Source organism: Glycine max, chromosome 20 (assembly GCF_000004515.6).
Source record: "Glycine max cultivar Williams 82 chromosome 20, Glycine_max_v4.0, whole genome shotgun sequence".
Lineage (NCBI taxonomy): Eukaryota > Viridiplantae > Streptophyta > Magnoliopsida > Fabales > Fabaceae > Glycine > Glycine max.
In genome coordinates this window covers 46,876,436-46,904,238 of record NC_038256.2, presented here as the reverse complement: position 1 = coordinate 46,904,238, position 27,803 = coordinate 46,876,436, and the positions used below count along the sequence as shown (strand labels likewise).

The window sequence follows — 27,803 nt, the reverse complement described above, 5'->3', positions numbered from 1 at the left end:
AGAGCAGAGCAGTTAGCAAAAATGGCAGCATGATGCTAATAAAACAAAGACATCCCCATCGTATGTACGTGGGCCAAATGCACGGTGAATAATCGATTGATCACCCGAATATAGTGGTATCTTGCTCCTGTGCCTTTATCCACGTGCTGACATGTGGATTGCATTATAATTTTGCGATACCAGGGGTTGGGACCACGAGACCACAATGACCAGCACACAGAATTTTATCTCCCCGGTTAGCTAGTTTTACTTACAAGTACTCATATGATTAATAGTTCTTTAATTTTATGTTTTGAATGTAATTTTTTTTTTTAATGTTTGGAATGTGGTTTTTGAAAGACTTAAGAAAGTAAATTTGTTAACAGGACAATACTTTTATTGGTATCCTTTTGCTAGTTATCACAGGTATTTTTTATGAAACACAATTCAGCTTGAATTGAATAGGACTATCATAAATAATATAAATTTTAAACCAAACTAGACGAGAAGCCCAAGCTTTGAATGGGAAAACAAAAACAAAATAGAGTCAGTATTTTAAAATGCAAACAAAAGAAAGATAAAAGGTGTAAATTAAATAATACAATATGACAGATAGAGTTTTTGGTTGAAAGTTAGACAAATATATTATATCTATTGATTATATATTCATGATTTAAACTCGAAACAACTACATGTAAATAGTCATAGTTGATCTTTGATTAATATTTTTTTTTATAAAGCACTAAAATACTGATATTTTTTTAACCTCTTTCTTTCTACAATTGACAAACTATCTTACCAAAAACAAATATTCTATTCCTCCTTCCATTCCAATGTCTCATTATAATAAATAAAAGAAAATAATAATTTTATAAATTTAATTTTATGATCATTAATTAAATTTAGTTTTATTGCACTAATAAAGGGCCTTTAAAAAAATAATGTTATAAGTGATAAAAAATTTTATTCTGACACAATGATTATTATGGTAAAAAAGGAAATATTATTTTTTCAATGTGTATGCATTGGAGCTATTTATACCATAAATCTTTAACGTAACTGATCGCACAAACTATAGCAAACAGAAAACCCAAAAGTTAGGTATAATATAATTATCTTGGTTAGAATTTAAATGAAAACTACAGTAGTACTAATGGAGTGGAATTGCAGATGCATCCATGAATGACCATGCCACGGGATCGTCACACGTGGTCAAACAGGGTTACCTTAAATTGCAGTCATTCTTGTCTTCCTTAACTCCATCTCTGCTTTCCGTTCATTCTCTTTGTTCCAATCTCCGACAAAACAAACAACGTCTTGATCCATTTCAACACATCCTAATACCTCTCATTAAAGACGCAACCATCTTTCTCTCTCTGCACTCAACTCAATCATGCGCCTAACTTACTAACAACTCTTCAACTTTACAGCCACCAAAACGATGTCGGAGAATCTCGACGGTTCCGAAATCTCGCCGAGTACTTCCTCCCAAAGTCTCGGCGAGTTACCGGAAATCGCCGCGATACCATTCGGAATCGATCTCGTGTCGGCGGCCAGGCGAAATATCTGGTTCCTGAGGACAGTGGCAGATTCTGTGTGGCTTCACCACACCCCCATTATGGTGGAAGCCGTGAGAAGGTCAACTCTTTACACTAATAGCGCTTCCCTCGTGTGTTTTCTTGGTACAGTAATCTCATCTGACGGTGGAGCGTTTTCACAGGTACCATGATTTCTGGATGCCGTTGATTGCTGATCTCACGCTGCCCTACTCTTCCCCTCCCACGATTCTTCCTCCCCTTGACATCCACTGGGTTTGGTTCTGTCACACTTTAAACCCCGTAAGTTCGTTAGTTATCCTTGAAAAATAAAAAAGTAAAATTTATTCAGTATTTAATGCTGTTTATTTATTTTTAGGTAAGTTACAGGGAATACTGTGAAACGAGATTCTCGAAGCTGATTGGGAAAGCGGGAATCTTTGATGAAGAGAACAGAGAGTACGCGTTGATGCGGTGCAGGGAGATTTGGAGCAGTAGATACCCGTTGGAGTCGTTTGAGAACGAGGCGAGTTCGGATTCGCAGGATTTGGATACTGTGGTTGTTGTTGGGGGGTGTTTGAAGGAGAGTGTGTTTAAGGAAGTTGAAAAGCAGAGGGTGTTGCTGTGTTCCATGTTTGTAGAGCCGTACAGGTCCGAGGTGGTCTACTTGATAGCTGCGAGACAGCGATACAAGGCTTTCTTGTTTATGCTGCTGAGGTTCGCGCGTGACTTCTCTTCGCGTTTGGTTCCTACTTCGGACATCCTCTTAATGTGGTTGACCCACCAGGTGTGTTTCACCTTGTACTTCAATTTCGTTTGAACCAAGTTTACTTACCTATTTATTCTTTTGGTGACTTTCTTCCTTGCTTAATTTTCTCAATTCCCATTTTCTGATTCTATATTACATATATATATATATATTATTGGAGTAGAGCTACCCAACAGTGTATTGTGAAGATTTGAAAGCATTAGCTATAGAAGGTGATCTGGAGAAGGTGGCAACTCTGTCTGAAAAGGTGAAGGAAAAGGAGTTTGAAGAAACCAAGAAGTTGTGGGATAGGGCGTTCAATCAACCTTATGAGAAAGCTGGTGGAGAGGTGCCTTTGACGTTGGAGGGTGTTATCTCAATCAAATCCCCTGTCTATTGGGAGGATTCGGGCACCGATGTAAATACAAAATACAGGTCCATGCTTCCAAGATTTTTACTGGAGGTCAATTTCATATTCTCTTTTTCTATATGCTTCTTTTGTTATCTTTTCTTTTATACTTGCTAGAATGTTGAGTACTGGGTTGCTCTTTTCTGTTCAGTCTTTGTTGTAAATGACCTAAAGTTGTTTTGTGTGGTTAATGTTAGGGAACAACATCATCAGCTTGGTTGTAGAAACAATAGAATCCGAAACCATATTCTTTTGCTTTAGTTTTCCTAAACACGAGGATTTTCTTTAATACTCCATTCAATTGTGTTTGTTTGTAATATTTTCATACATGTATGAGGAAACTACCCCCATAGCTTCTATGTCATAGTGTATAAGTGGTGGTGTTGCAACAATATCTAACATATTTCAAACAGTTCTAGAATATCACGGATATCATGGACATATATCGCAGTGACAGTATTGCAAAAGAATGAAGTGTCTCTAATTTTTACAATGCAGGCCTGTGTGTTTGTGAGGCTTAAGCAAAGAATAACAACATCGCAGAAGGATGTAAACCGTGATTTTCTACGTCTCCAAATAATTAGGTGTCATAGTGAACTAAAGTTAGATAAAGCCTTCTCCAATTTCACCAATGATTCGTGGAAAAAAGCTTGGCACTTTTACTGTGAGTTTGGGACTAAGGGAGTTATGTTTGACTATCGTCGTCATGGTGGTAACTGTCTAAGAGGAAGTAGCCTGCTAGATACTGTGTCGTTCCGCTGGAATGATTTATTGAGAGCAGATTCTTTAACTTTGGAAAAGGAAGTTAGTCAACAGGTTAATGTTGTTACGTCAATAACCCCACCAGTTCAAGCACCATACTTGTTGAAATGTGTGCCTGATCGAGTCACTGATGATTCTGGGGCTATGATATCTGATGTGATTCTGAAGATGAATAGTTATCGTCCACAAGAAGGCCGATGGTTGTCTCGCACAGTTCTTGATCATGCAGGGAGAGTGTGTTTTGTTATTAGAATTAGGTGAAGTTCATGAACTCTACCTTGATATACTTGGTACAGTTAATACTACAATACCATTTTGTACTTGTTAACAGGCAAATATTTGAACTACAGGGTAGGAGGAGGATTTTGGAGAAGAGGGGGTGAAGCTCCTTCAGCTGTAAAATGGGAAGATAGGATTATAGAGATACGCGAAGGATCTTGGTCTTATGTTGCCGGTTACATTGGTAGAGCCCCTGGTATGTTTTATGAACATGTTACATAAATTTAATCACGGTAGATCTTTGTCTTAACTTCCTTGCAGGCATGTGGTCACGAGTAGGAGGAGAAACTAGAGAGTAGGAACTTAAGTTTTTGGTGTGAATAGTTAAAAAACTATACTTCTGCTCAGAAAATATCTTGCTCTCATGTCTTATTTCTTTTATTTTTTTATATTAGTTCAGATTCAGAAGTTGTCTGAAGGTAGTTTTTGCTCCTATCCTTGTGAAACAAATCTCAAATATTCTTTTTTTGTTTCTGTCTAGTACAGAAAAGGTGGTGGCCACTGCAACACCAAAGGAACCTACTGAACAATGTAAAGCTGCATGGTGCTTTTCAACAGGAGATGAACTGACAATACAATGGGACTCATCACAATCAGTGTCAGGTCTCACCTTTAGCTTGCTAAATCAAACATCTCCAGAGTCATCGGTAGTGTCAACTTCTCTACACATTATCTTGAAATCAAACACAAATTTTGCTTTTTAATCAGGCTAACTCCTAAGTTGCAATCATCAATTGTAGGTACTGCTATTGAGAGGGAGGCAGATGCAATATCAAGTAAAGAAAACAAAGTCAAAGAGAAAAGGTGAAGACATGAAAACCGAGTTAGAGGAGAAAGAGGTTGACGAAGAGGAAGACGAGGAGAGTTTTATAACAGTAGTACGTTTCACAGAAGATAACCCAGATGGAAAAGCAACTGCTCTTCTAAATTGGAGGCTATTGGTTGTTGAAGTATTGCCAGAAGAAGATGCAGTACTGATGCTTCTTCTTTGCCTTTCAATACTCAAAAGCGTATCAGAAATGAAGAAACAAGACGTGGGAGGGTTGTTGGTGAGGAGAAGATTAAAAGAAGCAAGGCTTGGAAGTAGGGATTGGGGTTCTGTGATACTTCATCCATCTTCATGGTCCTCGTCCATTGATTCAACTTATCTTCAACCTTGGCATTGGAATGCTGGGGTTTTGATGAAATCTGATGCAGTAGATCAGCTTAAAAGGTATCCAACATTAAGTCAATCGCCAGTGGAAGGTAGTGACAAGTTATACAAACATGGAATTTTAAGTTAAGTCTCTTTAATTTTAGCAAATACTAGTACTATCATTGTTTGCACAAAATTTAGCTTTCTTCAAGTTTACATTTTTTCCGGAATTCAAAATTATGAGCCAGAAAAGTGTGTAGGAGTACAAATGTCAACCTAAAGTTCCAAATTAGGTAAAAAGGAGAACATGTAAGTTTTAAGATCCTTAACGTCTTAAATTTTTTGAAAAAAATGTGGTGTGAGTTCTCTTGTGTAGTGTGGCACTAAACAAATTTTTTCCAATTTTACTCATACACAAATTTTATTCAAATTCAATTGAGTTTAATTGAATTTAGTTATGTAATTTTTTAAATAAAAAAACTAAATATACAACTTCTATATAGTTGAATCAAAATTTTAATGTTTGAGAAATACTGAATTCAATTGAAAGAAAAATTCCATTGATTTGGTATTTTGTTAAATAATATTTTCATTTTTTTTCTTAGTTTCTACTTATATTAAATAATAATTTCTCTCATAACTTATATATGAAAATTGAGGATTTAAAATCAAGGATAAATAGTGCATGCACTACAATGTAAAGTTTTTTTTTTTAGTTTAATTATAAATTATTATGTACAGTAACTTAATTGATTTTTCAATATAACTTCCTTTGTATATTAATTGCCTTTCTGATTAACTTCCTTAAAAGTTATATTTAACTTTGATTTATGGTTTATTAACACTTTTACACATACAATTTACTCTACAACCAATTCTTTGCGGCACATGTTTCTTATTGTGACAGTGCAGCCAATTATTGAACGTTGCAGGCTTTCAGCACATGTTATTTAACGTGATAGTGTAGTCATTTGCATATATATAGTTATGGAGAAATATTAATCACACAATCTAATATTCTTTTGTGATTGATTGAAATTTATTAAGAATAATTAATTTTAATAGGTTTAATTTATCAATTAATATTTTTTTTTCTCCTGATTTAGATATGAGATCTATCAAAATTGATCATTTTAAAAAATTAAGTCAATCACAAAAAGGATCTTGAAAAAAGAGTGTGAGAGTATAGCTAGCATTTCTCATAATTGTTTTTATATTATAGGTCCTTATTTTCCATCACATGTTTTTTTTTAGAGAATTTTATGTGTGTGTATATATATATATATATTTTTTTTCCTCTAATATTATTTATTGAATTTAATTAATCTCAAATTAATTATTAAATCTTGATACTCTTGAAATTGTTATTTATCTCTAAATTTTAAATTTGATGCATTATACCAAATTAATAAATATAGAAACGTTGCATCTTAATTTAAATAATTTATTTTCATAATATCTTCTTTAAATTTAAGTCCTATATTTATTTATATACATAAAATAGAATATTTACTATTATCAATGAAGACATTTACTATTATACTAGTATTTTAGCCAAGATAAATTTTGTTTGCATATAATTTAAATTCATTATAAATCAATGTTTTTAATATATAAATTAAATTATATTCAGTAAACATCTTTGAATATAGAATTTATATTTTAGATTTATAATGAAAACTTAAATTGTCATATATAATTATTTTTTAACTATTAAAAAATTCTTTTAAAAAACTATTAAGTGTATAAATAAAGATAAAAGGATCAATTTGAGATAACGGAGAGTGAAATTTTTGGCTAGTTGTAAGGGTAATGTGTGAAATGCATATATGAAGGAAAAAAGAGAAAAAAAAATATAGAGATTGTCTAATTAAGATAGTGTAGCTAGTTCATGCCTTAGAGATAGATCTAGCCAAGAAACATTCAAGTGTGAAGTGAAATCTATCTTTCTAGGTCAAACGCTAATGTTTATATAGGACTATACAATAACTGATCAATCCGATATTCTCACAAGAGTATATCACAATATTCTATTCGTTGCCCTAAGACCCTTGGACATGTATCAAGAGTGATTAAAGTTGCTTAACGACTAAGCAACACAAAAAGTAGGATGTTAAACTCACAATCATGAACACTCTGTTAGTACCTAAGGATAGTAAACAATGAAAGCCCGACTGGATTCGATAATGGAGATCAACCAAAGTCTCAAGTGCATAAGTACGAAGAGATTAAGCGTGAAAATGATCATCCATTAAACGATCAAGAAGATACACAGTTTTATCGTCTTGAGTATGTAAGCACAAAAAGAGCATGAAAGTGGTTGCCCTTTAAACTATCGAGGAGAAGAGACTCAAGGGATATGCAGTTTTGCAGTTGTGTGCGTAAACACAAAAAGATTAAGCATGAAGTGATCGGCCATTAGATGACCGAGGGATATTAGTGAGAAGAAAGAAAGTCCTATGCTTCAAGTTCTGCATTCTAATTTATATTATAGAATTAAATTTATTTTAATTAAAAAAAACTATTGAAGTTCAATTTGGAGATTGAAAGAGATTGATGGTTAAGAAATCAAGTATGTGAATAAAGATAAATAGAAGGTTGTTTGAGATTATTGAAACATAATTTTTTGACTAGTTACAAAGGTAGTATATTTAATACACTTATAAAAGACAGAAGAATGAGAATATATTATTGATGATGTCTAGTTAAGGGATAAGGAAAGAGAGAGATATCACAATAATAATTTATGTAAATTATAATTTATAATGTAGAATTAGATTTTATTTCTTTTCAACATACATAATTTCATTTTTGTTGAAATGATATATGTATATTTTTATTTTTAAATCTTAATAACCATACAATGGGTGAGTACGTTAGTTTAATCTAATAATGTGTAATTAGAAAAACAAAATAATGGTATTATATATTCAGAAAAAAAAACTAAGTACTACTATATTTAAAAAGTTTAAGTGACTATCGTAGATTAACTTTCTTCTACTACTTGTTAAGTTAAACAATTCTCTGACACAATAATGAGGATATGGCTAACTTTATACTATTTTGTCAATTTTTCTGTGTTAAAGGCTTGGTCGTTATCGTTATAGCTGATGATAATCTTTACAACTTGAGAGTAAAAAAGAGAAATATATTTTGTCATTGAGAGCTGACAATGTTAATTAACAATTGAATAGGGACTGCTGATTGTTAAATGATTGATTGAATTAATAAAGATGTACGCTGATACGCATAGAATCTATCCATTTGTGAATTGTGAATCTGTGATGGTTGTGAAGGCCATGAAATGGAGACGTATCACGTAAGTAAAATATTTACTCCTACGCATTTTGGAATTTAAACATGCCTTCCACTAACTCAAGCTTTTGTTCGTTTTGTTGATTGAAATCAAGTTACAGCGAGAACCATAACTATGTGGCCAATTGGCCATGTCCATTCGTACAATACGACACCGTTTGTTCCTCTCGACCAGATTTTATACCCTGAAGATGTAGTCAAGTTAATGCAGCTTATAAATATAAATGTGCAATAATAGCATAAGTTAATTCTTCACAAGCATCAACCCATAGCTATGGCCACAAACATGTAAACATGGACTACCTTGTACACCCTTGTTTTTCTCGTCACCCTCTTTCTTTCTTCATCTCATGCAGCTTTCTCCTCCACTCCAAATGACACATGCGACACTACACCCTACCCATCATTCTGCAAAACTACTCTGCCAGCAGCTTCTCAATATTTATCCATACAAGACCAATGCCGTTTCTTCCTTCAGCAATCCTTATCAATCACAAAATCCATTTTCAATTTGGTCTCTTCTTATCTCAGAGACCACTACACCATTCCTCATTCAACAGTACACGCCCTTGAAGATTGTCTCAATCTTTCAGAACTTAATACTGATTTCTTGTTCAGTGTCCTCCAAGCCATTGAAAACACCGTGACTGACTAGTTATCAGGTCTATGACTTGCAAACCTTGCTTAGTGCCATTTGAACCAACCAACAAACATGCTTGGATGGACCAGTTTCCAATCTGCGACTTTCGGTAAGCTAGGTCGAAAGCTCGCGTTAGATATCATGTTCTAAAATTTCACATATTATCTGTTAATGCATGCGCATTAATTCCAGCACTTGGGTCTGATAAGGACTGAAATCAAGTTAGTTAGATATTATTCTTAACACAAAGGTCTCAAATCCAACACTGATATATATGAGCGGGCGATTTTTCAGAGTAAAATGTTAAGAAATCCCAGCCTCAATTCTCGAGATGCTTTATATATCTGTTAAATAACTTTACTCAATTATTTGTTTGTTTAACACTGAAATCTAACATAAAAAAGTGAAACTTAACTACTTAAAAAATGATGACTTTTAAAAATCTCATGATGAATGATCAATATTTTTTTCTTTGACTCTAACTGGATACTTTCTATACATAGTCTTATTAGAGACTATTTTCCTATGAGACATTCAATTCGACCTTCTGTACTTAACTTTTAACTTTTTCTTATGCCAATTCATAAAATTGTCACATATTAGACCAATCTGCTTGCTACAACCGAGTTGTGTGTTGTGCAGCTGTAGTTGGAAAAGGTTTTGTTGCAGTGAACATAACATTTCGCAACACTGCGGCGTCCAGCAAGCATCAAGCGGTGGCTGTGAGAAACGGGGCAGACATGTCCACGTTCTACAGTTGTAGTTTTGAGGGTTACCAAGACACATTGTACAAACATTCCCTAAGAGTATGTTTGGATAAAGAATTTTAACTAAGGAAAATAATTTATCAGATAATTTAAATTTTTGTAATCTAGAATTCATTGTTTGAATGTTTTTTGTGAAGAATTTAAAATTTTAGAATTTTAAAATAGAATTTTAAACAACTAAAAATCTGGAATTTCAATTTACTTCTAAAATGTGAGAAATTGAAATTCTCTTTTTACCGTCTTCTTCAAGAAACACCGTCTGAGATTGTGAAACATCGTTCGGGCCTGAGAACGTAAAGGAACACGTATAACTAGTACACCAATTATATCTTTTCTTTTTTTCATTCATTTTTTTCACCCTCATAATTTTGACTTTTTTTATCCAAACACAAAATTTTGAAAATAAAATAATTTCAATTATTTGAAATTTTTAAAATTTAAAATTTCTCAAAATTTTAAATTCCTCCATCCAAACACACTCTAAGGCAATTCTACAAAAGCTGTGACATTTATGGCACAGTGGATTTCATATTTGGCAATGCAGCGGCAGTACTCCAGGATTGTAACATGTATCCAAGACTTCCTATGCAAAACCAATTCAATGCAATCACAGCACAAGGCCGAACCGATCCAAACCAAAACACCGGCGTCTCCATACAAAACTGTTGCACAATAGCAGCCAGTGACTTGGGTGATGCTACTAACAATTATAATGGTATAAAGACATATTTGGGTCGGCCTTGGAAGGAGTATTCGAGGACTGTTTACATGCAATCTTTCACGGATGGCCTAATTGATCCAAAGGGTGGAGCGAATGGTCAGGGGATTTTGCTTTGAGCACGCTGTATTATGCAGAGTTTGCTAACTGGGGACCTGGTTCTAACACTAGCAATAGGGTAACATGGGAAGGGTACCATCTCATTGATGAAAAGGATGCAGATGATTTCACGGTGCACAAGTTTATTCAAGGTGACAAATGGCTGCCCCAGACAGGAGTGCCTTTCAAAGCTGGGTTTCAGTGAATTTTTTCGTGCTGCTTACGCATTTCTACTTGTATTCTGATTGAATTTATTGTATCAACGAGATACCTTATGCATCTATTAATACCGTTATATGTATGAATGCATTTTTTTTATGTATGCCAAGAAAATTAAAAATAATACTACTAATAAATCAAGTACCAAGTTTTTAAGAAAAGTAGAAAGATCATTTTGTTAGTATTTTAGGGGAATAGGAAATTGGTTAGTTGTTGGATAGTAGTTAGTAGCGTGGGATTTAAGGAGGTGTAGTTAGAAATATTTGAAGAGAAGTAATAGATGATTTAGTGGCTTGTAGCTCTTTTGACAGTGCAAAGTGTTATTGATTTTCTCACAAGTGATTATTAGATGATGTAAATCTTTTTATAGGCTAGTAAGGTCGGTGATATGATATTTCTAGAGATAAATTTTTTTAGATTTACACATTTGTTTAGAATATTATTATCTATTAAGTCCCAAATATTTTTAGATTTTTCTTAAGAATACCCTTATATTTTTGTAGTACATTTGACTTCTAGATAAATCATGACACGAGCTTTTAGGACTTTCTTTTTTTTTCTATAATTTGTATCATCATTCAACACATTTTTTTTATTTAAAAAAATTCAAATTTCATATCAATTAAAGATAATGTAAGATAGAATATATAAATGTGGAACAACCCTTATTATATAGGATGATTTTATAGATTGAGTTAAGCCTAATTCAAATTTTAAAATGATATAAATGTTTATCCTAAATATGAAGGCATTTTTTAGACTCTCCTTATCACCTTATTATTTTGTTAGATATCTGGGCACATTTTTGTCCTTTTTATTTGCATAAGGTTGCCCAAACTAACACATAATACAAGATGCTAAATCCGTGCTCGCCCAAAGTTACGCATGAACGAGAGAAAAAGGAAAGGCCGTGGACTAACGATGGTGTGATTGAGATGAAGAATTCAAATAGGCTTCTAATATGCTAAAATTAGCATGATCCAAGATAAAAACACAAACATCACTTTCTATATATTGTGCGGCTTCTGCGCTTCATTTCTTTTAGAAAAGATATATTGCTAATCTAGTATGTGACTCCAAACGTCACTTTGAGCATTACCAACTTTTCAACCATTCATTCATTTATATATAAAGAAATTTCTATTTTGCCCGCCAATCACACAGATTCACGCTCCAAAAGGGTTTGACTGAGGATTGCCACAGCTTCACTGGCCCTATCCCAGTTTCCCTTCACTTCTTTGCGTGGCTCCTTTTGCACAATACGCGAGGAATCAAAATACAAGTTAAGACATATAAAAAAAAAAAACCCACAAAGTTCAATTATATTTGATTTGCATGTAATTCTTCTTGTCATTTAATTACTCTAATTTGTTTTAAAAAAAATGTTATTCACAATGCGTTACTCTTATGGTATTGCATAGATTTAATTTGAAGGTGTTGATAGGGGGCGCTTAATAAAAAATGATGGAGGAAAACGGACAAAAGAAGAGGAGAATCGTCATCATCGGCGTCTCTGCCATCTTCCTAGTGGCTGTGGTCGTAGCGGTCGCAGTTGGTGTCAACCTAAATATAAAAGGTGGTTCCAACGATGATGCACAAGATAACAAGTCCCACGTTGCTTCCTCTGTGAAAGCGGTGAAAACCCTTTGCAAACCCACGGATTACCCGAAAGAATGCGAGAAAAGCCTGAGTGCAGAAGCTGGGAACACCACGGACCCAAGAGAACTCATTAAAATTGCCTTCAACATAACCATTAAGAAAATAGGTAACGGGCTCAAGAAAACGGATATCATGCACAAGGTTGAGAATGACCCTATATCCAAGATGGCACTTGACACATGCAAGCAACTCATGGATCTTTCCATTGATGAATTCAAGAGGTCACTCGAGAGAATGGGAAAGTTTGATCTCAACAACCTCGACAACATCCTCAATAGTTTAAGGGTGTGGCTTAGCGGTGCAATCACGTACCAAGACACATGCTTGGATGGCTTCAAGAACACCACCAACGAAGCAGGGAACAAGATGAAGAACCTGTTAACGAGTTCCATGCACATGAGTAGCAATGCCCTTGCCATCATCTCAGAGGTTGCAGACATTGTTGCGAAAATGAATGTGAACAAAGATGGGCATCGCGAGCTTGTTGAGGATTCTCGTGGGGGTGAACATGTTTTTGGTCACGAGGAGGTTATTCCCTCGTGGGTTGAGGAGGATGGTGTTGGTGTTCGTAGATTACTTCATGAAAGTCCTCACAAAGTCAAGCCTAATGTGGTTGTGGCAAAAGATGGTAGTGGAAAGTACAAGAGCATCAACCAGGCATTGAAGAAGGTGCCTGCGAGGAACCAAAAGCCATTCGTGATTTATATTAAGGAAGGTGTTTACCATGAGTACGTTGAAGTCACTAAGAAAATGACCCATGTGGTGTTTGTGGGTGATGGTGGCAGCAAGACACGAATCACCGGCAACAAAAACTTCGTAGATGGAATTAATACTTACAGAACAGCCTCTGTCGGTACGTACATATATCCACCTTTCGTTCTTATATATGGAGCTAATAGCATCTAGCTACTACTATTTACCAAAAATGAAAAATGATACTAGCTACTATATATTCCCCCCCTTAATTTGCAGCCGACTCAGAATATGTAAACAAAAGAAGAAGAAAAAAATTAGATTCAGTTTCAAATATATATAGTTCTATTGATATTTATTCTTGTTCTACAATTTATGTCAACCTTTAATGAAAACTTTTATTACAGAGATTAATAAGATAAAATTCTAATTCTGATTGAAAATAGTACCAAAAGTATCAATGTAAGAAACAGCAAATCATTTATTAGGAGATTTTTGTAAATATATTAAATTACTTGGGGAGTGATCATGGATTGCAATTAATGTTGATTAATTTATGCAGCAATTCTAGGAGATTACTTTATAGCCATCAATATAGGGTTTGAGAACTCTGCTGGCCCCGAAAAACATCAAGCAGTAGCCATAAGGGTCCAAGCAGACAGATCAATTTTCTATAAATGCTCAATGGATGGGTACCAGGACACATTGTATGCTCATGCCATGCGTCAATTCTATCGGGATTGCACCATTTCAGGCACAATAGACTTCGTGTTTGGTGATGCGGTGGTTGTTTTCCAAAACTGCACTTTCGTGGTCAGAAAGGCATTGGAAAACCAACAATGCATTGTGACGGCACAAGGCAGAAAAGAGAGGCACCAACCATCAGGAACAGTGATCCAAGGGAGTTCCATTGTGTCAAATCATACAGAGAAGTTTGATAACAAGGTTTACCTAGCGCGTCCATGGAAGAATCACTCGAGAACCATCTTCATGGACACTTACATTGGGGATTTGATTCAACCCGAAGGGTATATGCCATGGCAAGGACCAAGTGGCCTTTCGGGTATGGATAGTTGTTTCTATGCCGAGTACAATAACACTGGTCCTGGCTCAAACAAATCCAAGCGTGTAAAATGGCGCGGGATCATGACCCTCACCTTAGAATCCGTAAGCCATTACTTACCATACAAATTTTTTCATGGAGATGATTGGATTAAAGTCACTGGGATTCCTTACTCCTCTGCTGTCACAGCCCCCAATAAGCACTAATTATCTTTCTTAGGGAGGAGCATCCGTGCTAATATGCATCCAGAGACTAGTTATTTTTAATGCTTGTGTCTTTCACATTTATTTTATTTGTTTCAAGTCTTGTATATACTGTAATTTTGCCACAGTTCCCACACTGCAGATAGATGCTTATCTTCCTGCAGGATACATAGAATACTAGGACTCTTTGGTATATTTACATTTAACAATTAAATTAAATTCTTCTTTCTGAGATTTTATTGTTAACGAACTCAATACTAGCTAGGTCTCTTTCGTATCTTAAAAATCTTTTTTTAAAAATAAACACTGAAAAATGATTTAAAAATAATCAAATCTCAAAATTTATAGTTAAAACTCTATAAATTAATAATGTAAGGACGGGATAAATTTATTAATTTAGAGAGTTATTAATTTATTGATAAATTAATAATTATTAATTTAAAGAGTTTTTAAGTAATTATACTGTACATATCAAACAAAAAGGTAAATTAGTCTATGTCTCTTAGAATTACGTTGCAGCGAACCTTGGACGATAGATGTTCGAAAAAAAACAATAGTGAATTGCTTTCGACACTGTAAAATTTGTTCAGCTAGTGACGTTGCAAGAAATTTGGATGAATCCACTTTTGATGAAGAAACTCAAGACCTCGAGACTATGATCAATCAATGTGACTATCGTAATAAGATGGATATCGGCAATCTAATGAACTACTCAGGTGAAAATGAAGTATGTTTGGAGGTTTAGAGTTTAAAAGATATTGTGGGTACTATCATTGAGAACAATGCAGAGGATGACGGCGAAGATGATACGGTGTCTTTAAAGCCTGTTACGCGAAAGGAAGCACTTATGACGTCGAACACTCTTCACAACTTTATGATACAATACAAAAATACAACACTTGAGCTATTGGATGCAATAAGAAAAGTTAGAGATGAGTTCCAAATAGACTTAAACTTTAAAGGAAAATAGACAACTATTGAATCATATTTCGATAGAGTGTAATATATTTTGTTCAGTTCTATGAATTATTAATTTATGATTTTTTTGGGACCGAAAATTATAAAAGAATCTCACGAAAAATTATTATCTTATTATTTTATTAAGTTTTTCAATTTTTTACATTGGCCCAAGTCTGGACAAATTTATTATTTTAGAGAGTTTATTAATTTACCGAGTATTAATTTAAAGAGTTTCTAGTGTACGTGATTTTTTAGACTATCAAAAAATCTAAAAAATATGTAAAATATTGTATGGGATTATTGGTTAGATTTTGTTAGTTGTTTTAGATTTTAAATACTAGCCGGCCGGGTCTGTTTTGTATACGGTAAATAATGATTTTGATCACAATTTTTTTTTCATGTAACAAATATAATATTATGCGGATTGGATTGGTTCAAGTTTGATAACAAGATTTGAAAAAATGAATCAAAACATGTGATTTTTTAGATTTTTTTTAAAATGTTTTAGATTTAAAAAAAAAATTGACAAATCACTAAGTATCTGGTTCAATTTTAAACATTCTCAGTTCTGTTGTAGCTAGATAGATGAATGGTGAGACAAAATGCAATTGGCACACAGTCATATTAATTTATATTATTCAAATTCCAAACAACATTTTTTTATAAAAAAGTACTTGACGAAAGTTCACAACTATAATAACTTGTAACTTGACTCAAACTCCATGTTGACCAAATTAAGTTTACAACCATAAGTTGAGTCAAACACAGAACACGAGCGCACACACAAAGGTGTGATTTTATTCGAGTTTCAACGTAAAACACTCGGTTGCGGAGAGAAAGAAACGATGATCGATCAGTTTGGGAACTTGTGAATAAAGTTATAAATTTCAGTGTTGACTCTGTCTGCTGCCTCTGCTGCGATGCTGAAGTGTCCAACCCCAGGAAGCACTTTCACTTCCTCCAAAGATGGCACATCTTGCTTGAAACCACCGTTGAAGATATAGTCCTGCGTTGTCTCGAGTGAGTATAACAAGCCAAGGTTACCTGTAATGAACTTAACCGGCACTTGGTCGACTCCACCAGCTCTAGAACTGTGTATCTGCTCGCTTTATCATGATCGTGGCCTAGGACTTGGGTGTCACCGTAGCCTCGGAGATCGGGGGCCACTGCATGGTAACCCAGTTCGCTCAGATTCAGAATCTGGTTGCGCCAGCAGTACCAGAGATCAGGGAAGCCATGCAAGAACAACACCACTGGCCCTTCCCCTTTCTCCGCAAAATGCATCTTTATCCCATTCACTTCCACCCATCTCTCTCTCTTTAATTAGTTATCTTCTGCTAGCTCCCGTCGCAATTCAACAATCCAAATACACTTATTTATATTCAATTTTCCGATACCTTAACCTCCGTTAGTTAAACATGATATATTTATTTATTGAGTATAATTTGTGATGTCCCTTGTCATTTAGCGGGACGTAATACCCCGGAATTCTAGCTTCCAACCAACTACAAATTTCTTTTTTAATTTGGTCAATTCCAAGAAACTAATCGGTTCACACTAATTAATTGTGTCAATTCCAATAACTTGTTGGGTTGATTCACATAAGTTATGTATATGATCACATAATAATCGTATTATAATGTAAGAACGAAGGAGCACTCGTCACTTATAAATTCGATGCTAATTATAACTTATATATATAAACAAAGACGACTTCTACAGTTATACGCATATAATTATAATTTTACTCTCCTACTACTAAAATAAAATAAGTGTGGTACTAAATTATTTTATACAAACAAAATAATAATAAATAAATGAAAGATAATAATATTAATATTATATTTAAAAATTAAAATTACATTTATTGGGAGTATTAATGAAAAAAATAATACTTATTTTGGGACAATTTTTTTCCCAAACTAATGCAGTAACTTAGATCCCATCTCATGTGTTGGATATGCTGTCCAAGTAAATGAAGTACTTAAGAATTCCATGTTTGGTTGGGAGAAAGGAAAAAGCTACTTTGAAGGAGAGAGTCTGGAAGTGTATTGGATGGCATGGGAAGTCCATATCTAATCTGGATGCATGCTCTGACATTCATGGGGGTTGCTGAGTCCTCCAGTTTGGAGGAGAATTGCTGATGGCTCCAAAATCTAGACCCTTTACTCCTCCCCCTAATGAGTTTGCATAATTGAAAATGCAGGATCTTATCAATCTCTGGTTGAAAACATCACACTTTCAACAGCTTAATTCATTTGTGTGACGGTTAAAATATCCTTAGGTACTATAATATTAAAAATTTTCAAAATAATTAACGTTAATAGATCAATAAAGTAATGGTTAAAATAAATAATTTAATATTAAACTGTTAAAAAAATAAAATAATAAAAAAACCTATCATCCAACAATATTATATAATATCTTGAAGTATAAGTTGTTATAATAAAATAAATATTTTGAATAATATAATGGTTAAAATAAATAGTATAATATGAAAATATCCAAATAATAATTATTATAATAAAATGAAAATAATTTTATTATCTATCATTATTAATATTTTATATAATAAAAAGCTAAAAGTGAGAATAATATAATGAACATTATCTTATATATATCATCAAATTAAGAATAATATAATGGACATTATCTTCTTCTTATACTTACAAGAAGCAATCCACTTCCTTTTTTCCCGTAAAAAACAACAACTAGCTCCTTTTTCCGGTTCTCCTTTTAATCTCATTTTTCTCAAAAGTACTTATAAATACTAATTTTACGAATATTAATTTTACGGATCATCCCATCATAAATTATTATCGGTATGATTTTAAGATAATTTTATAAAAATTAATAAATATACAATTTATAATTAAATGTTTAAAATTATTTTACAAAGTTATTTTATTTTTCACAATTGGAAAAATATACATAACATTCAAAAATTTATTCAACACCTAATAAAACATATATAGGTATAATAAATTATATACTATTATAAGACGAGGGATAAAAAAAATATTGATAAAATATTTAAAATAATAAAATATCCACATATTATTACTTTACAATTCAACACTAATAATCTCATCTCTAGCACCTAAATTTTTTTCACCATTGCGTAGTTTATCCTCTACATCTTTTTGTTTTTTAGGAAAGTCTATTCGCTACATCTAACTATATATACTATCATTTTCATTTCTTCACTATTTTGATTTCTTCACTATTTTAGAAAATTATAAGAGTTTAAAATTTACTAAAAAAAAAATAAAATTATAACTATTGCAAAGTATATTTTTTTTCAATTAAGTAAAATTAAAATTTATATAAAATATCATATAAATATGTCCATATCAATTGCTTTAACAAATAATTTTATTAAATATTTATAATTTAATAAATTAACTTAACAATATTCTTAATTTTTTAAATTTCAATTACTAAACCTTTTTTTTTTCAATTTCCAACTAACTTTTAAACTTTTAATTAGATCAAACATACTCTTGTTTCATAATTTGGAGAATAGAAGGAGCAAGTGTGCGTGCAGTTTTTATTTTTTATTTTTTGTGCTAACAAAATTTTAAGGAAAAGGAAATAATGTCTAAGTACAAGTTTGAGTGCAACTTTTGTTTTTGTAATTTAAATCCGGGAAAAACCTTATATTAAAAAAGCAATTGTAGGGAATTTTCATTTATGTTAATATATAGAAACCGGGAAAAGTATGAAAACATGCAACTTAATTATGAAACTAACATAGTATCTTTTGCTGCATCTCATTGCGTTGTCTGCTTGCAGGTTCTAACAAGAGGTCGGCGTCCCATTCATTATTATAATTTGTTATACTCGACTTTATCACAAACTATATTATATTAGCAAAATGATAAGCGACTGATAGAACAAGAACAACACACCAAAGACTTTATTAAAAGGTAAAATATTTTAATTTTAGATATAGGAATATCAAAATTTTAAAATTATATTTATATTTTAAAGTTTATTCCATTTTATTATTTAGATAAAATAGTTTTTAAATTTCTTTATCTTTTTCCATACAGATATTTTTTTTAAAGAAACTAATTCTTTCGCTAGCAACTTTTTAAAATAAAAATCGTTAAACGATGCATGTTTATGGATTTTCATGTAAAAAGGTCCAAACTATGGTGTGAACGAAAGCTTATCTATTTTTGTAAGCTAAATTATGAACCATAACCTGATCTCAAATCCATGAATTTAATTGGTCACAAACGAAATAGTCTACATTCTAAAACATGTGATTTCATACTGGCTTCGAAAACTTATTCACATAATACGAAAATCCTCTAAAGATTTAACAAGCTCCGGCCAACTTTTGTTGAGGCAGTAAAACTAGCAAAATTCATTTTTGTTTAATATCCTTTTGGTCCCTAGTATTTTTGGATTTTTGCTTTTAATCTCAAATAATATTTTAACATTTTTTGTATATATACTTTTCCTATATTAATCGTTTTAGATCTCAATGCCAAGTAACATTATTACTTGATGTAATAATGACACCAGGAGTCTCATGACTCATTACATTATCAAGAAATTTAAAGAAAAAATTACATTTATAAATCATATTTTTAATTTTTCTTCAACTGATTTAGACAAATAAAAAATTAAAAACACAACTTATCAAAAAGACCTACATGCGTCTATCTCTTTAAATTTTTTAAAGATAGTGATAAGTAGAGGTGGGTAAGCCCCGACCGCATAAGACCCGACCGCATAAGTTCGCATTGGCAGCGATCCGGGTTAGTCCGTCCCGCTTCTTACACGGACCAAATAAATTGGTCCATCCCCGACCCGCGGGTCAAATAGGCCGGTCCGCGGGCCTAATTTTAAAACAAAATTGAATTTTAATAAAAATACAATACAATCAAATTAAGTTCAATATAAATGTAAATAAAAATTTCAATAATTAATCAATTACATTAATAAAATAAATAATGTCTTAACAAAAGAAAATTCAAGTAATAAATCTAAAATATGAAATTTAAACATCTCCAGTAACAAATGATTCCATATTTGAAGTAAGTTGAGCTTTCTCCATCTCCACATCTTCATCTTCTTTTCCTAAAACTCAAAATAATAATAAATATTAGAATAAAGTCAAGTTAAGTGATTAAAAGACAATAATTATTACATATTATTTACCTTGCATATCAAATCCTAGTAACTAATTTTTAATACATTTCAAGACTTGTACGTTGTCAACAAGAAACCTAATTCAATATTTGTTAAGTACCCGTAAGCCAATACTAAATGCTGATTCGAAAGTCATCGTTGTAATTTTGATGCTTAAAATATCAGAAGCCAATAATGAAAGATCCAGAAACTGAGCTTGATTATCCTTCCAATATTGCAAAACATCAAGATTGGGATGATATTTATTTGAAAGATTTGCCTCTTCCAAATATGTATCTAGTTGAGATTTACCCATTTGTGACACATCTTCATCTTCAAATTTTATAAACTCCTACATTAATTCCACAAAAATAAAAAATAGTTAGACAAAGTAAATAAGAATAAATGATTGGTAGTTAAAAAAATTAAGAGAAACCTTGACTTACATCCATAACATCAACTTGAGCAATACTACTAGTAGTAGTCATAGTCTCTTGTGATGAACCTTGACTTAAACCAGCATTGCTTCTTGTTTCTTTGGAATACATTTGAACATACTCATTATATAGAATATACAACTCGTGTTCCACAACTTTCAACTTTGCTTGACAAGATATTGGATCAAGATTTGAATAACAATACTTCAAAAGTTTGATTTTACAATGTGAATCTAGAATGCACCCAAAGGAAAGCACATTGTTATAATCACTCCAATATTTATCAAACTTTGTTTTCATATCAATTGCCATTGTTCTAATCAACTCATCTTCATTACTCAAATTTTGAAGCAATAAACATTCAATTTTCCACACTTGCATGAAATACAAATTAGACGTTGAGTAAGAGGAACTAGATATCAACTCTGTGATTTGAAAAAAAAGGACGCAAAAAATCACACATTTTTTGTCCTCTCTCCCATTCTTCATTAGTAGGGCAACTTGAATAGCTCCTATCATCAAATGCAAGACTACAAAAAGCACGTTGATATATAAGGGCACTCTCAAGCATCAGAAAAGTAGAATTCCACCTAGTAATGACATCTAAGCGCAAACCCATCTTTGTATGAATACCACCAACTTTTGCAACACAAGTTTTAAAAACTTGCATTCTACCCTCTAATCCCTTAACATACTTAATGCTTTCTCTAATTTTGTTTACAGCAGGAACGATTACTTTCAACTCCTCTTGAACAATAAGGTTTAAAATGTGAGCACAACATCGTATATGAAAAATTCACCACCACTTACTAAACAATGCATGCAAAAAAAAAAAATTCCTCAAATAGTCTTGCATTTTATCATTCAAAGAAACATTATCTAGAGTTAATGAAAATATTTTCTGCTCAATCCCCCATTCTTCCAAAAAAACCATATATAACTTTAGTCATCTCACGCCCCAAGTGTGGAGGAGGAAAATGAGAAAAATTAAGCATTTTACTATTCAACTTTCAATTTGCATCAACATAATGTACAGTTATTGAAATATAACCCTCAGAAGTACAAGATGTCCACACATCAAATGTCAAGCTTATTCTACTAGGGACTTTAGACAACATGCATTTCATTTTTTTCTTTTCAAATTCATACAGATTGTTCACATTCATGGTAGCAACACACCTAGAGGGTACCTTCACATCAGGATGCAAATATTGTAATAACTCTTTAAACCTTCTATGTTCAACAAAAGAGAATGGAAGATCCTGCTCAATAATCATCATAGATATCATCTCATATACCACACTTTGATCTATTTTTTTTATTTCATAATCTCCTAGCATGATCGAGAATAATATTTCCAACATCACTATTAGAATGCGTCTTCAAATATACATCACATTTCCCCATATGACGTTGTAAGGTTGAAGTCTCATTCTTATTGTCACCGCCCACATAATCTTTCAAACAATATTTGCATTTACTCCTCACTTTTTCATCACTATGCATGACAGGTTTCTCATAAAAACTCCACACATGTGATGAATAATTTCTAGCCCTTTTTTTTTTTGCATTTTAGACTCAATAAGTTTATCTTCATGAATAACATTTTCATGCACATCCACATCAATACTCTCATTGTCATTCTCATCAACATTAACTTCAAAAGAATCCATATTTAAAATCTGAAATAATAAAATTAAATGAACTCAATTCTAAATTCAAATAAATCACACAAAAACTCAATTCATCATGTTCATAACTTGCAAATCAAGAGTTTCGTGGTTCATTCCCTTATCCCATGATTTTATCATATAATAATAATTAAAAAATTACTAGTAATAGAGAACATATTAAAGAATCAACTAAGTATAATTCGGTTGATCTCTATGTAATATTGTAGAAATAGAAAGGAAATAAATAATTGACAAGTGAAGTGTGATGGGTGTAATAAGTTAGTGAAAACAAAAGTATCTCTGTGACAAAATTAAGAAAGGAGGCATAGAATTTAAGAGTTCAACAATAATGAATCAGTCCCAACAAAAATAGGATAAAAACAAATTTTAGGGAGAGAAAAAATGTACTTTGCATGGTAGCGTGGTGGTGGGCCGAGACTGTGCCGTTGTGGTGTGTCGCGTGACTGCGTGAGTATGAGTCGCGTTTTATTTTTCTTGTAAGGAAAAAAGTCGTATGTCTTGCGTGACTTGCACGCATGTGTGACTGCGGGGTGGAGAAAAACCGTGAGGAGAAAGAGTGTTCTTAGCCTGCTACAATAATAATTACTAAATATGATGAGCTATTTTTTATAATAAAAATATATTGAAATATCTTTAAAAATATTTATTTAACAATTATTTTTGGCTTAAATGATAAGAATTAATATTTTTATTATTTATGAGTTGCAGCTATGAAAAAATGATAGATTAAAAGAGAAAATGATCGAAAAAATATCAAAAAGGAAAATTTTTAGTAGATTATCACTTATCTTTTTTTTATCTTAATCTCTTATTTATGTTATTTTTTATTTTTCTTATTTTATCCTTTCTTATCTTTATCATCTTTTAATTTAAATCTTTTATTTTTATCTTTAAATCTTTATCTTATCTAATATATTTCTTTCTTTATTTGTTATTTTAAAAAGAAAAGTTTAAAGTGAAAAAAAGAGAATCAAACATAATGTAATTGGATCAGGGTTACATAAATCAAATATAACACGGACTGCGGACAACCCGTGGGATCCGCGGACCAAACCCGCATAATTTGCGGATTAAGCTGGGCACACCAAAAAATATGACATAACCATATATCATTTAAAAAAATTGGTCCATAACCATGGGTCCACAAGCCGTCCATGAACCTAAAATGTAAAAATATGATAGCATGGTTAGGCCGACTACATTGAATGATAGCAAAGAAAATATTTTGTAATAACATTAAAGGAGGCATGTTTGGATTGTTGAATTGCCCAGTTTATAGCATGGTTAGGCGGACTACATTGAATGATAGCAAAGAAAATATTTTGTAATAACATTAAAGGAGGCGTGTTTGGATTGTTGAATTGCCGAGTTTAGCTGCAGAAGGTAGAGAGAGAGAGAGATGGAGAGCATAGAGCACAGAACGGTGGAAGTGAACGGCATAAAGATGCATGTTGCAGAGAAAGGAGAAGGAGCAGTGGTGTTGTTCTTGCACGGCTTCCCAGAACTCTGGTACTCATGGCGCCACCAGATTCTAGCTCTGAGCTCCCTCGGTTACCGTGCGGTGGCACCTGATCTCCGTGGCTACGGTGACACAGAGGCCCCTTCTACGGTGAACAGCTACACGTGTTTTCATCTGGTGGGTGATATCATTGCTCTCATCGACTCTCTGGGTGTGGACAAAGTGTTCCTGGTGGCTCATGATTGGGGTGCCATCATCGGTTGGTACCTCTGCTTGTTCCGACCAGACAGAATCAAGGCTTATGTGTGCCTCAGTGTCCCCTTCCGCCCCTTCCTCGGAAGAAACCCCAAACAGAAAACCGTTGACTTTTTCCATTCCTTGTATGGAGATGACTACTACATCTGCAGATTCCAGGTAAATCAATCACTCTGTCTCTTCTTTCCTTATTATTCCACACAGACAAAAAGTATTTTTGATTGAGTAATTACTTATATGGTACACACATCAATCGGGAATTTTACCGTGCAATCTTTTTTCGATTTTTTTATATGGATAGTTTTTAAATTATTTTCAAAAAAATATGATGAGTTATAACAGGTATCCAAAAAAAAATTAGACCCTCCCCACATAAATCATTGTAGATCCGATGGTACTATGTTTGAATTTTGATTTGATGTCACTGTCGTGACATAGGAACCAGGGAAGATGGAAGCTGAGATGGCTGGCGTTGACACTGCGTATCTGATGAAGAACATACTTACAACGCGCAAAACCGGTCCACCCACTTTTCCAAAAGGGGAGTATGGAACTGGATTTAATCCAGTTACTCCAGACACCTTGCCCTCTTGGATCTCTCAAGAAGATCTTGATTATTATGTTACTAAATTCAACAAGACTGGCTTCTCTGGAGGCTTGAACTACTACAGAAACCTCAATTTGTGAGTTCCTATTCTTTTATACGGGGTTATGAATCTTGTTTATTGTAGCTAACAGAATTTTGAATGGTTTGTAGAAATTGGGAACTGACAGCACCATGGACTGGAGCAGGCATCGTAGATGTACCGGTTAAGTTCATCACAGGTGGCGTTGACTTGGTGTACACTTCTCCGGGGATGAAGGAGTATATCCACAACGGTGGTTTCAAGAAAGATGTGCCAACTTTAGAGGAAGTGGTGGTGCAGGAAGGGGTTGCACACTTCAACAACCAAGAAGCAGCAGAGGACGTGAGCAATCACATCTACGACTTCATTAAGAAGTTCTGATTCTCATCAGTGCTTAATCATTCCATTATGTCCACAACTTTGTGCCGTTTTCTGTTTCAATCAACCCGAATAAAATCATACCGTTTTAGTGCGCGTCTAGATTGCAAATTTGGAGTTTGACTCAAGTATGTAATCTTTGGTCAAAATGAATGCTATCCTGTATGATATCAATCAATATTACTTTTTATCACATAATTACTTAAATAATGTCTAACTTATTTAATAGAATAATAATGTTATTCTTTTATTACCAATATTACATAGGTGCAAGGAGAATCAAGTTCGGATATTCATCAATCAAGTTCTCTATTGATGGATGAATTGAACATAATAAATATGCAATGTAAAATAAAATGAAATAAACCAATTTATGTTTAATTTAAAATATTAAATTATAGTTATACCAAATATATTATTTTGTTGCATTTTTAGATCGTTCCATCTTACATTTTTTAATTAAAAGTTGAAAACAATCATATCATTGGAATGTAAATAATATATTTAATTCTAAATAAAATAGAATAAGACAAAAGTGATTTACAATTTCATATGTGAGTTTTTTAATTATAAAAACACAAAATTAGTTGAACAAATTAAATCTTATTAATTAATAAGTTAAATGAAGTAAAAAATATTCTATAAGTTCAAAAAGTCACATGAAAAGAATTATCTGAACACAATATAGTGTGATTGAATCACATATCAACACTTTGTCCATTTTCTTTTGTCTCATCCCTTCTACTAATCTAAATCTCTTATATGTAGTGTCTTTTTTTTTTCTCTAGCTCAATTCATTAATATAATAGCTCTTATAATTAGTACTTGAATTTAAAATTTAATTAATCTTTGAACATCACAACACTGTGTATGTTTAAAAATTATTTATTTATTTAAGTTCCCAATAGACACGAATGATTTCTTTGGGTGATAGAAAAAACACAAATAACAATACTATTTAATTGAAGAAAAATCATTAAAATAAAATAGTAATTTCTTTATAAATAAATCTATTTTTTTATCTCTTTTCTATCTTATTTTTTAATTAAAATGTTAAAACTTTCGCTTCCCTCTACTTTTCTTTACCCTGAACCTAACACAACTAATTTTATTGTGATGAATCTTTTCTAATGAATCATACATAACTAATTAATAAATTGTCACGAACATTTTCTAATGGCATGGAACCTTCAATTGTCATTTTTTTTATGTGTAAGAAATGAACACTATACTATTGGATTTTCAATACTTCCATACCTACTATACCCCCTTGGTTCAATTGTTATGCCTAAATGGAAGAAAAAAGAAAAGTGGTCACACTAAAATTAAATTATTATATATATATATATATATTAATACATAATAAAATACAATTATTATAAAGCAACAAGAAGTAAAAAAAGTATATCAAAGAAAATTGGCTCAGTTTTTACTTCATTTTGGTATTTTAATATTTTCTTCACTTTAATAATTGTTTTTATAACTCGTTTTATTGTTTTATTCCTATTCATCTATTTATTTTAAACATTTATTAAACAGCTCTCAATTTCATTTTTTTTACATAAAATAAAAAGGCTCTCAATTTTTCTAATAATAAAATTCCAAACCACCCCACTACATACTACCAAATAAAACCACCGCACACTATTCTCTTCTGTCTTCTTTTTACTAAATCACTCTCAGTAAACTAATTATTTTTATTTAGAAAGAACAATAACTTTTTAAATTTAAGATTTCAATATTATCTCACTATTTTCTTAAATAAAACAATATTACTTAAATATTTTCATTGGGATTTTAAAAATTATTCCACTACTTTCTTTAAATTTGTTTATTCTGAAAAACTTGAAATATGTTTTTTTAAGAAATATAAGAAATATTTTTTTCCAAGAATACATGAGTTTTTTCTCTTTAATTTATATACAATATAACACAATGGAAATGCGGATGTAGAAGCGTTGTCGAGTCTATCTTTCCGCTGATAAGAGATATAAAAAAACATTGACGGTCGGGGAGAGTTGGAGACTGATCGGTGATATTAGAGCTTCTATAAGGGTTTGCAGAAATTGTGGTTAATAGCATCTTCAATGTTTTTGCAGAAATTGGGAGCTCACAGCACCATGGACTGGAATAGGAATCATCAATGTACACTTTCCCGGGGACGAAGGAGTGTATCCACAACGGTGGTTTCAAGAAACATGTGCACACTTCAACAACCAAGAAGCAGCAGAAAACGTGAGCAATCACATTTATGACTTTATTAACAATTTCTGAAACTGAATCATTCTAAAGGCGAGGATGCAAATCAAAAGCTCTCTTATTACCACCTACATAATAAAGCATTCTCATTTGAATGTAAATAGTATAAATTAAGTCCATAAATCAGTGATCCCAAGTCCCAGCTACATTCTATATTAGAGTTTCAGATACCACTTGTCCGTGCATAAAGAAATAAAACCACAAAATTATCAGATTCATAATTAGTATTGAAGAAGCAAATGACCATTCTCTAAATCTTGTACTTAGTATTCCAATTGATAACAATGTATACAAAATTAAATATTCGATTTCAAACTAATCACGGTAAAGCTAAATGCTATGTCAACTTTGTCGAGGACTAGAGAGT

General features: G+C 32.4%; 4 protein-coding genes and 1 pseudogene across 5 annotated transcripts; 4 read left to right on the top strand and 1 right to left on the bottom strand.

Annotated features, from left to right (window-relative positions):
• Positions 1-1,129: 1,129 nt before the first annotated feature.
• Positions 1,130-5,169, top strand: LOC100795865 (uncharacterized). Of its 2 annotated transcripts, none has more exons than XR_003266060.2 (8): positions 1,130-1,617; positions 1,700-1,817; positions 1,894-2,301; positions 2,447-2,725; positions 3,170-3,690; positions 3,784-3,908; positions 4,194-4,359; positions 4,453-4,508. XR_003266060.2 is itself a non-coding variant. In XM_006606479.4 (8 exons), the coding sequence occupies exons 1-8, from the start codon at positions 1,421-1,423 to the stop codon at positions 4,993-4,995; spliced, it is 2,352 nt and encodes a 783-aa protein (XP_006606542.1). In that variant the 5' UTR covers positions 1,138-1,420; the 3' UTR covers positions 4,996-5,169. The 2 variants fall into 2 exon arrangements, 1 of the variants encoding a protein (XP_006606542.1); XM_006606479.4 differs by having other exon boundaries at positions 1,138-1,617; positions 4,199-4,359; positions 4,453-5,169.
• Positions 5,170-9,392: 4,223 nt separating this feature from the next.
• Positions 9,393-10,847, top strand: LOC100795333 (probable pectinesterase/pectinesterase inhibitor 41; annotated as a pseudogene).
• An 813-nt stretch (positions 10,848-11,660) lies between these two features.
• On the top strand, positions 11,661-14,398 carry LOC100794799 (probable pectinesterase/pectinesterase inhibitor 21). Its single transcript, XM_003555565.4, has 2 exons — positions 11,661-13,117; positions 13,520-14,398. Exons 1-2 carry the CDS (start codon positions 12,067-12,069, stop codon positions 14,224-14,226), a joined length of 1,758 nt encoding a protein of 585 aa, XP_003555613.2. The 5' UTR covers positions 11,661-12,066; the 3' UTR covers positions 14,227-14,398.
• A 1,638-nt stretch (positions 14,399-16,036) lies between these two features.
• On the bottom strand, positions 16,037-16,467 carry LOC106797713 (soluble epoxide hydrolase). The gene is made up of 2 exons (XM_014772568.1): positions 16,276-16,467; positions 16,037-16,189 (listed from the first exon to the last, which is right to left on the bottom strand). The coding sequence occupies exons 1-2, from the start codon at positions 16,465-16,467 to the stop codon at positions 16,037-16,039; spliced, it is 345 nt and encodes a 114-aa protein (XP_014628054.1).
• A 7,097-nt stretch (positions 16,468-23,564) lies between these two features.
• On the top strand, positions 23,565-25,370 carry LOC100791126 (epoxide hydrolase A). The gene is made up of 3 exons (XM_041013483.1): positions 23,565-24,332; positions 24,612-24,856; positions 24,931-25,370. Exons 1-3 carry the CDS (start codon positions 23,859-23,861, stop codon positions 25,178-25,180), a joined length of 969 nt encoding a protein of 322 aa, XP_040869417.1. The 5' UTR covers positions 23,565-23,858; the 3' UTR covers positions 25,181-25,370.
• The last annotated feature ends 2,433 nt before the right edge of the window (positions 25,371-27,803 follow it).

Coding starts and splice junctions, on each gene's coding strand:
- LOC100795865 (XM_006606479.4), top strand. CDS start 1,421: ATGTCGGAGAATCTCGACGGTTCCGAAATCTCGCCGAGTACTTCCTCC. Junction 1,618..1,699: donor ATGGTGGAAGCCGTGAGAAG/GTCAACTCTTTA, acceptor GCGTTTTCACAG/GTACCATGATTTCTGGATGC. Junction 3,909..4,198: donor TTACATTGGTAGAGCCCCTG/GTATGTTTTATG, acceptor TGTCTAGTACAG/AAAAGGTGGTGGCCACTGCA.
- LOC100794799 (XM_003555565.4), top strand. CDS start 12,067: ATGATGGAGGAAAACGGACAAAAGAAGAGGAGAATCGTCATCATCGGC. Junction 13,118..13,519: donor TTACAGAACAGCCTCTGTCG/GTACGTACATAT, acceptor TAATTTATGCAG/CAATTCTAGGAGATTACTTT.
- LOC106797713 (XM_014772568.1), bottom strand. CDS start 16,467: ATGCATTTTGCGGAGAAAGGGGAAGGGCCAGTGGTGTTGTTCTTGCAT. Junction 16,190..16,275: donor ATAAAGCGAGCAGATACACA/GTTCTAGAGCTG, acceptor GAGACAACGCAG/GACTATATCTTCAACGGTGG.
- LOC100791126 (XM_041013483.1), top strand. CDS start 23,859: ATGGAGAGCATAGAGCACAGAACGGTGGAAGTGAACGGCATAAAGATG. Junction 24,333..24,611: donor ACTACATCTGCAGATTCCAG/GTAAATCAATCA, acceptor GTCGTGACATAG/GAACCAGGGAAGATGGAAGC. Junction 24,857..24,930: donor TACTACAGAAACCTCAATTT/GTGAGTTCCTAT, acceptor AATGGTTTGTAG/AAATTGGGAACTGACAGCAC.